The 10,691-nt window shown below is 33.8% G+C and overlaps 2 protein-coding genes across 20 annotated transcripts in view; both read right to left on the bottom strand.

The window, feature by feature from the left end:
- Positions 1–2,605: 2,605 nt before the first annotated feature.
- The window catches only part of LOC105335674 (C-Jun-amino-terminal kinase-interacting protein 4), a 28,889-nt gene continuing 20,803 nt past the window's right edge, over positions 2,606–10,691 (bottom strand). For all 19 annotated transcript variants that reach the window (XM_034447672.2, XM_066076941.1, XM_034447682.2 and 16 more), the window contains 5 exons: positions 10,239–10,410; positions 9,957–10,070; positions 9,214–9,399; positions 4,720–4,863; positions 2,606–4,173 (listed from right to left, as the gene is read on the bottom strand). In XM_034447672.2, coding sequence (XP_034303563.2) covers positions 4,070–4,173; positions 4,720–4,863; positions 9,214–9,399; positions 9,957–10,070; positions 10,239–10,410 — 720 coding nt within the window. In that variant the 3' untranslated portion in view covers positions 2,606–4,069. The remainder of the gene's footprint in view (positions 4,174–4,719; positions 4,864–9,213; positions 9,400–9,956; positions 10,071–10,238; positions 10,411–10,691) is intronic.
- Positions 5,662–9,184, bottom strand: LOC136273084 (uncharacterized). Its single transcript, XM_066076947.1, has one exon. The coding sequence runs from the start codon at positions 8,594–8,596 to the stop codon at positions 6,770–6,772; it is 1,827 nt and encodes a 608-aa protein (XP_065933019.1). The 5' UTR covers positions 8,597–9,184; the 3' UTR covers positions 5,662–6,769.

The raw sequence follows: 10,691 nt of genomic DNA, 5'->3' as shown, positions 1-10,691 counted from the left end.
ATTAATAACATTTATTTACATGTATCTATGCCTTTGGTTATGTGTGCTCAATTTTGCTTTAACAAAACAAACAAAAAACAAAAAAATAATACAAAACAAAAACAAAACGAAAAGAAAAAACAAAAAAAAACATACTACTGTGGACTCATTTAAATTCGTGGGGGCCAATTTTCGTGGATTGTGAATTCTTTGTTCATTCGTGGGGATGTAATTTCGTGGATGCGTCGGTTACTGTTTCAGTAACAAAGATAACTCTGTCTAAAATTGTTTTCATTGAGGGTTTAAATTTATGGGGGAGGGCTACCCACGAATACCACGAAAATTGAGCCACCACGAATTCTAATGATTCACATTAGTATATCACATTTACATTAATAGTAACTGTATCGATATCATAATGCCACATATTTACCATGACCAATTATTAAAAAGAAAACTTACCGGGGTACGTATGACCCCCCCCCCCCCCCCCCCCAAAAAAAAAATCGGGACTGAGGGCTATAGCTACATTATTGCTTGCTGCTATGTTAAGTGTGAAAATTTATACATGTATAGATAGTAAATTACGAACTGCAATATCATTTTTGAAATCCAGTTTGTACAGTCATTGACTCAATAATTACAGACTTCGATTAGTCATAGTATCAACGAAAAAACAAATTAAACTGTCGCTGTTTTTGTCTTACATCAGTTAAAATAACAACAAGAATCAAACGAAAAACTCTCTTTTTTATTTGAAACACTTGATTCTTTTTTTTTTTTTTTTGCTCTAAATGAAAGCAACACTCCTCTGTAGCGAAATATTGTCAAGCAAAACATGATAAGACCTTAATTAATCACCAAACGTCTCTGGGTTTTTTTTTTATAAATTGTATACTACAAATGCATGTAAAATTTACGTAAATAATTATTATTCATAATAACGGTGGTTCGTTATCATAATTTATAGTGGGCTTATTAAAAAAAATCATTTTTATATGGTACTTGGATGTAAGTAAGTAAGTAATGATAGATAATTAAAAAGGTGATAAATGGTCCTTTGTCTGTTTTTGTTTTTTGTTTTGTTAGAGACACGCTTACTGCATGCACACATTGCATAAATTTACTTACATATTTCTAGGCCATACAGGGTACCAGCATTAATTACTGTTAGTGCTATACTGGGTACTAGCATTATAGTACACTGTTTATCTTAGACCTAGCTTTTTGGTACACTGGTATACTGGGTACTAGTATTCTGGTACAGTGCATGGGTACTAGCATTTTGATACAGTGGGCAAGTGTTTATTTAGGTTCTAGAATTTTGGTACATTGATAAACTGGATACAAGCATTTTGGTACACTAGTTATCTAGGTCCTAGCGTTTTGGTGCACTGGTATGAAAGATCCTAGAATTTTGGTACACTGGTTACATAGGTAAAAGCACTTGGTACACTGGTATGATAGGTCCTGGAATTTTGGTACACTGGATTAATAGGTCCTAGTATTGTGGTACACTGGTTATATAGGTACTAGCATTATGATACACTGGTATGATAGGTCCTAGATTTTTGGTATACTAGGTCCTTGCATTTTGGTACACTGGAATACTAGCTAGGTTCTAGCAGTTTGGTACACTGGTTATCAAGGTCCTAGCATTTTGGTACACTGGTATGATAGGTCCTAGAATTTTGGTATACTAGGTCCTTGTATTTTGGTACACTGGTATATTTGGTACTAGCATTATGGTACACTAGTTACCTAGATCCTAACATTTTAGTTCAATGGTATGATAGGTCATAGAATTTTGGTAAACTGGTTGACTAGGTCCTAGCATTTTAGTATAGTGAACATACCAAAAAATGATATTTTACTATAGCAAAATACCTACAAGGCATAAATTGTGCTTTATTTGGACAAGGTACTTTACCCATTTCTTTAAAAATGTTGTATGGGCATTGTTACATTTAGACTCTTTGATGAGAACTTTGTATAACAATATAAGAAAATAGTCCATTATGTTTTTGGCTAAGAAAACTTCAGGTAACTCTGATTAGAAATTTGTTGAGAACCCAGCCTCCTTAATCAGTTACTTGAAAACCTTGTAGGTCTGTTTCTTGATCACTTAAAGTAGAATGCAATTCAAGCTTTCACACCTTGTCCCAATTCAAAATTGGTTTGGATAATTCCAAACTCCTAATGCATGTTCAGCAGAGCAGGTGCTTGCAAACGGTCACCAAATTTGTGTTACAAGCAAAGGGAATTTTGGTGAGCGCTTGTGAAAACCCACTTTGCTAAACATGCATCTGATGAAGAGAGTTTAAAGACTCTCTCTGTGTGGACAGACTATCCATTATTTGGTGAACTACACATATCTGTATTTATCAAGTTTGCATCAATCTGCAGTGGTTATACTGCACTGCGATGTCATAATTCATATTTTAAAAATGACATAGGATCAGTTGAATCATAAGAGGCTGTGGTGTAAAAGGTTTTTCATATGGACCTCAAGGTGCGTGGATAGAAAACTCAACCCTTCAATAAAATCAGATGCCACCATATTCATATCTAAAAAGGCATGTTGTTCGTATACAGTGTGTTTGATTGGTCATCAACAAACTCTCTCTGATGAAATTGCAGCTTTATTCAGGATCATCATAAATTAAGCTCAGTATCTTTAACATGCTTTGACAACATACATAGTATTCCTCATGAAACACATAAATATACATTTGATCATGTAGCACACTGCATACAATTTATGCTTGACATTATTCTACATGACATCATCCATATCCAATCCTACATGTGAAATCCATGTATAAGTAACATGTCTTATTCCCAACTCTTAATTCAACCAGATGTAATTATTACATACACAGTCAAGTACAGTGTACTTAAAAACTCTGGCATCCTAAAATTCTTAGGAAACTTAAAAAACTTTTAAATTCCTTACTCTAAAATATACTGGTAACTGGATAAATACAATGTTTGTTTTTAGTAAAATATTGACACTCTTCTTAATTAAAGCTTTTAAATACAAGATTCAGGTTTATAAAAACTAATAACACAAACCCAGTAACAAAATCCACTGAAACAAATAAATTCAAAATAAGAGTCTTTTAAACAACAACAAAAAGGAAAATAACATGTCAGATCTGCTGGAGTTTGTCATGCGTCATGTGCTCTGTTGATTTCTTCCCCCGGAAAGATGTCCTGACCTTGTTTATTTTTGCCATGAATTATTATGACTAACAAAACACCTGGCTCTTTTGTTACACAAATTAACTGAACAACTCGGGGATAATTAAGCTGTCAAGGGGTAAAAACTGTACCTATTTATACTAAGTCTAAAATAACAAGGTTTTCTTGGAAACAAGGAAGAAAACTACCGATAAAATAATAGACAATGAATTCTGAGCATGTACATGCATACTTAGTACTGCCCTCTGCTATACATGTACCATGTTCTTTTCTGAATACATTTCCTCCTTAATCAATAAATAAACACATGTAACATTAAAAAAAATGACTATAAATAAAATCTGAAATGTCAACAAGATATATATTGCACATGAATATATGGATTAAACCGAGTAAGACTGTATTAGAAATGCCATGTATCTCTCAAAATTCTCTTTCTCAGCTCATTATTAGATGGATATACAATAAAATCTTTGTTCCTTTTCTTTAAAATTGAATGCCACGATTTTGAACAAAAATATGGACTTTACAACAGAGATCACTGCTTTAGATACATTATCATACAAGCTGTTGAAACAGAATATCGCCTTTCATAGCAGGCTCAAATGATTCGTGTAGTGATGTATAAATACACAAATAGCATCAGCTCGAATATAGTAGTTCTTTTTTTAAATGAGGTCAAGCATTTAACCTGAAGCGACATACATTAAGTTGTAATGTATGCACACACACATACAGCATTTGTTATACATTGACATCTGACTGGTTTACGATGCCCTTGACCTGCTCTACACTGTGCTAAGGAATGATGCAGGTCTCTGTCCCGAGAGTCGACACAGTGACCCCCCAGATACTGACCACCTGGTCCGTCTCCCTGGCCCCCTGACTACTGGGTCTGGGTCACCTCCCACACGATCAGGTGGCTCTTGTCACCCTTACTGAGGGACAGCTTCTTCTCTTCCTCCTCCGGATTGTCATCCTCACCGTCACCTGTAGCAGGTCAGTAAAACATCAGATACACAAAACATGGTTGGGAACAAAAATAACCACAAGTTATAGAATATACCACTAGATACAGTTATTAGCAAAAGAGAAGATTGATTACACTGGGGATAAAAAAAGATTTATCCAGGTACTGCAGGCTATAGTGATATAAATCATCATACTGCTCATTTCCTTGTCTACTGCCTTTTATTGATTTTGAAATATCTTCTAACTATACATCTCTATGTATATCAGTTGGATAAAGGATTCCTGCCATCAAGTTGATCATCTACTCGTGTGTATTAATATTAAAATTTGCTTTGGTAATGACAATTTTTCTAACAAAGTCTCAATTATAATTGATATCCACATAGCATCTGAAAACCTATGACCATGACAGTTTTGCAATGAATTCTTGTTCTCAGTAGCTACTACTGATACTCTAAGTAAGAATATCAAAAGCAATGAATTCTTTATCTCAGTAATTAGGGAGAGTTATCTCTCTTATCAGAAGGTCATTGTACCCTAAAACATATTATATATAAAACAAACCAATTCTGAAGTCCACATATCCCTCCCCTCCAGAGAGGACCAGTTTAGCATTGCTGTCCTCTACAGGGTAGGCCTCGTGTCTGGATCTGTTGTCACCGGACTCTGCACTCTCTGTGGCAGCACTCAGACCTTTCCTGGGCGAGCCTACAATCAAAACAATATATATTATATTATTATGCCTTCTGTCAGTTTGTCACTATATATTCAATACTCATTTATTTTCGCATAGTATCAAAAGATTTACATAGCGTAAGCATACTATGCCGAAATAGAGCACGGCAAATATTTTCAACGAAAATCTTTCAAGCGCCGAAGGCGGGATTCGAACTCACGACGCTAAAATCATTCCAGCTTGAAGCCCAATACGTTACCGCTAAGCTATATTCGCCGTTATTATAACTAATGGTATTTATATATATAAAACATAGATATTCACGACTGACATCAAGCAATTAAAATTAATCATTTTTCCAAAAACACTTTCATTATTGGCGGTAATTTTAAAGTTTAAGTTTCTTATAAACTTTTGAACAAATTGATTGAACATTTTTCAAAGAAATTCTACATGAGAATCACAAAAACGCTTTTTTAAATGACGCTTGATAAAGAATGTACAGGAAAAAAATTCAATGAGATTTCGTCTGCTAAACATTTCGAGTTTTCTCGGTAAGGCCAAACGTCTCTCATATCTTGAAAAGAACATAAACCTTTGTTGACTTTTTATTGTACAACAACTTGTTGATTAAATAAACAATCAAATCAATTGATTAATTTGAAAAAAACCCAACAAACGCTTGCTTTTCAAGATTATTTTTAGGGACTTGTCAACACTCGAATGTCACAGCTACTGATAGCAAAGCACGTCAGTATATTCAACAGTCAGCATAATAATAACAATAGTGTTGTGTTGTGCATGAACTATGCCTAAATAGTAGTCAGGGTTTGATACACAACACTATTATATAAATATATATTCAATATATGTTTTCATATGCAAAAATTTAGAAATATACACAGAAAAAAAACCCAGGTGAAAAACAGAAAGAGTACAGAAAAAAGTTTGTACTTTTCTGAAGCTGCTGAATCAAACTGAGGGTCCTAAATTCTAACTTTCAAATGGTATAAAAGCTACGAGGGTAGAGAAAGTATATGTGATGAAGAAAGAATGGATTCATATGTTATACTATAGCTGTTTATGAGGTAGAGAACAAATTTACACTGCAGGAATAATTACTTCAAAACCTTTTTCACAATGTTTCCAGACACAAAACAAACCTCAGGTTTTGTTTTGTATGAATAGGAGTGGGGTTTTTTTTCATTGTTTTTGAAATATCAAAAATTGATTGCAGCCATAGTAAAATACTTTGGAGACCTCAAATGCTATTGCCTTGTGTCATAATGTTGAATAACATTCAAGAAGTGCAGTTTGCACAGAGGTGAAATATATAGAGTAGAGAATATGTATAATATATATCCTTATAAATTAATATGCCATTGACAGAATAGCTTTTGTTTATGGCATCATTTTCAACTTTTTTTAATCACCCCTCATGGACATAAAGCAACCTTTTTATGAAAACTTTACTGATACATGTAGTCTTCATTCATTGCATTATGTTTAAAAACAATATATTTAAATTGGTACAAAAACCATGAAGTATTACAGGGTATAAAATCATGATACAGTAATTCAAGAATAGAAATAAAACTCAGGATTAAATTAATCTATTTGAAAAACGTGGGGAAATTTGGAGATATATGAAGAGGGATATCCTGGTTTAAAATATCAACTATAAGCATTAAAATATCTTTTCCAGCACATATCAATGAATTGCTATTATTATGGGGGAAATACCCCATCCTTGAAGAGATTTGACACACCTTTGTTTACCATACCAATGTAAAAATTAACAACATTTAGCACATCATATTAGATGAATGGATTTACTGGTGATTAATAAAACTGATTTTTAAAAATTGCATGTTTGAAGAAAATGGATGAAGAAATTTTTGTTGGCATTAATTTTTATGTTAAATAGGTATCTGACGGTCATTTAAACAGTTCCTCAGTAATCTCCCCTGGTTTGATTTTCTCCTTATCAACATAATAAATGTCCACAGCTTTCAGTGCAGTTACAATATTGTCTGGGTCTTTGCTATTTGCTAACTTGGCCTTCCATTTCTCTTGTTCTTCATATGACCAGGAGTGGAAGCCACAGAACCTCTGGGCTTTAGAAAGAACTTTTTCATCAGGTGTAGTGGAATTCATGCCTGGAGGATCTGGGCACTCAAAGTGATGCTTTTGATACATTTCCCGTACACTCTCGTACTCCCAAACCTTTAGGTGAGCTGTCCAGTGAATTTCAGGAGAACTTTGCTTTACAATTAAAGAGGAAAAGTTGTAGTCACATGCAAGTTTATCTATAAATGTTGTTGCACTTCTCTGATCTAAACTCTGTACTTTATTCAATGTCTTTTCAAAGAGAAATAATAGCTCTTCCTGATTCACTAAAAAGGTTGGTTCAACTTCTGTCTGTGACCATGCTAGGTGAAATGTTCTATTGATACATTTAAACAATCCTATTAAAGTTTGCAGTGAGAGTCTGCTTATGGTACTCAATTCTTTACTACAGTTTTCAGCTAGTTTTTGAATGAAAGAAAAACATTCTGCTACAACTAAACACCTATTTTTGTGCCAAGTCTTATTTTGTGATGGTAGCTTTTCCTTTGTATTTGCTGCTAGCAAGTTGGATCCATTGATGAAATGTGACAGAGACTGATGGGAAAAACTTGATGCCATATTGTGTAGAAGTTTTTTAATACATGTTACCACTTCACATGTCTCACAGTTCTGAATGTGATGTAAAACAACAGTTTTAATTCTGTATGTTGTCGGAACACTACCATCTTCAATGAATCCAGAAAATAATTTGTCACATAGGAATTTTAAAACCATATAAGCAACACGATGGCTAGAGGATGAGTTCTTTAAAATCTTTACTTCTATTTCACAGTCTGATTTTTTCCAACATGTCCTATGTCCTTGTTTACACATTTTTGGCACCAAATAGCATTCATGGTCCAGTTTTGAAATTTGAACATCGGAGGAATTCTTGCAGACTGACCTATTCGCTTTAAATAATTCAAAAGCTGGTAAAAAATCTACTAAAACGTATAGATAATCTTGACTTTTTTTTACACTATAATTTTTTGGGTCTGGCACTAATAGGGATTGAGATTTACTTGTCCATTTAAATACCAGAGTACAGTCGTTGTAATAAGGAGACCCCACATCATTTCCAGTGGCAATCTGCATGTACCCTGAGGGTTTGTGCTCTGTACAAAATTCACAACCAGGTCCAATTTCGGACACAGTTCCTTGAACAACATATTTGCAACATTCATCTTTCTGAAGAAATTTAAATTTGTTATCAAACTGAAAACATTTACACATGAAGTTTACAGATTTTAGTAAATCATTGCTGAAAGAAAATGAAATTCTATCAGCTTGTAGACCAGTTTCTGGTTTGTTAAAACAATAAGGTAAGAACTTGTCATTTTCATACATAATAGCCATATATCCACTGCAGTGTTCAGTCAAGGATAATTTTGTATCAGTCGGATCATTCAGCACTGCTAAAAAATCAAACTCAATAATGGGCTCCCTGTTGTGTTTTGAAAATTTCCAGTTTCTAGTTCCTTCCTCCATACTTCCACAGGGCATGATTCTTTTAACCACAAGACGATCGTTGACATGCTCTAGTGATTTCAATAATCTTTGTAAAAGTGTAACAATTGATTCTTTAATGTCTACTCTCTCCTTTAAGGCTATATCCAAACAAACACATTTTTTAATCTCATCCACAATAGTCTCCATGTTGTTTTTTTTAATTAAACTTTATTTTCAGTCAATTTAACAAGAGACCGACCTATAAACCTTCCATTTTCTGTTTATAGCCCAGTAATAAAATACAGCATCTATATACTGTAGGTTAAATTGAACCCAGGGTATTTCATACCCCATTCTGGTATATTACATACACAATAAAGCTAATTATGGTTGACCTTGAATTAGAATTTCATTTTGTTTTTTCTAAACATAAATACCCAGTAACAAACGGCATGAGAATAGAAAAAGGTTTGATTTAATTTCATTCTAGCATTAAAAGTATTTTAAAATATTAATTTTGTGAAATACTGTGATTATGTACTAACACTATACTAATTAACTGCTTAATGAGCAAAATTATTATTTCATTTTGAGCTTTTCAGATTTGGTAACTACAACAGTTTTCCTGAATGCTGATATTTTCAATTTTTTTTATTGGATATTTACCTGGTAATTCATTTAGTGAAATCCAAGAAACAAGGTGTAAAAAAAATATTAATGAAAACTGCAGCAATGCAAAATGTTTTAAAAATCGTTTTGTAGTTTGGAACTAAATTTTTTATTCCACTGAGAACAAGAATTGAGCAAGAATAAAACACTCTTACCTGGAACTGACACAAAGAATTTGACAGCATCCCTGTGGCCATGGAATGATAGCTGGGCCTGTGCCATCGAACAATAGGGGATAAAAGTCCCCGGGGTAACGCTGTCCGTCTGGGTGTCACTGTACACCCTCACGATTCCTCCTGGCCGCCCACCGCTGGGGCCACTGGACACGGTCTGCTTGTTACCTGAAATAAACATCACTGTGTTCTTTTAGTCCTGTTATACGTATTCAGAGCTCTGGCAGGAATCAGTAAAGAGGTGATAATTGTTAGTAGTCAAGTGTTGTTTGCCGGAAATAAGAAAATGACCCTTTATCACCTCTTTCCTGATATTACAAATTATCCTGATGTAATGTGTTTATTCCCACATATTAGAAATGTTTGGCACAGCTGATTTCACTGGTATTATGATTTTTTTATAAGGATTTATAGATAAATCTTCTGGTACAAATGAAATAAAATGGATGAAACCTGTTTGGTCTAATATAGTAAAATGTATCAGTATATAATGTACCTATTCAGATATTCTGTTATACAAATTGGCCATAGTCTCAGGAGCTATAGTAGACTTAAAAAATTTTCTTCATAACAGTGAGTAAACACATAAAAACTATTGAAAAACTTTATGATTGATAAGTATGCCATCTTTGAGCTGCTTTCAGATTATTTCAAAGTAAGTAACACTCAGACATTCATAACTGGATCAATTCATAGTTTATATTCAACAGGTATAGTTAACTTACTCTCAGAAAGAGGCACAGAGATGATCACTCCATTCCCGGTACCAATCCACAGTCTATTACAGGAAATCAGCATGGCAGTAATGCGCACAAAGGAAAATCCCAGCTTACCGGTTCCTGGAGTAGTCAAAAGAATATATAGACATTCATTATGCTTAACTTAATGTTAAAGATTCATCCAATGGATATTAAATGGAAGTATATTGCAAATGATTTTTATGGGACATAACTCTGACTAGAACTGATTTATCAGTCTGATTAAAAGGTTTTTCCTAAGACACTCACCCAGCATTTTGCTGACATATGGCTCAATGTCCACGTCCTGTAGGTGTTGGTGTGTGTAGGCATGGTACAGACGGAGGGTACTGTCTAGACGGATAGACACCCACACTCCATCTCCCACCCACGCCAGCTGTCTCACCTGACTCTCCTTACGAGGATGAGCATCAAACGTTTTCTATAAATGCAATACAGAAACCCTTGTTACCAATATTTTGCTGTGTTGACTCTATGCATTAGATTGAAATCCTTCTACCTTTCCTTGTTAGCCAATCTTGGCTTAACATTATAGTATCATCTTAAACGTTAAAATTTTCAATACCTTAATAATACATGTATTTCTAATGTTATCTTGATTTAAAATAATTCAATTGAGTCAAAATAATGAAATTCCATACATTAGATAAGCTAAAAGTTTGGAATTACAATGCAAAAATATTAAAACTTAAATAAAAAAAA

This window comes from Magallana gigas, chromosome 2 (assembly GCF_963853765.1).
Source record: "Magallana gigas chromosome 2, xbMagGiga1.1, whole genome shotgun sequence".
Classification (NCBI taxonomy): Eukaryota; Metazoa; Mollusca; class Bivalvia; order Ostreida; family Ostreidae; genus Magallana; species Magallana gigas.
This window is presented reverse-complemented; position numbering and strand designations above follow the sequence as displayed.

Bases quoted from the DNA above. Each gene is read 5' to 3' on its own strand.
- LOC136273084 (XM_066076947.1), bottom strand. From the start codon at position 8,596: ATGGAGACTATTGTGGATGAGATTAAAAAATGTGTTTGTTTGGATATA.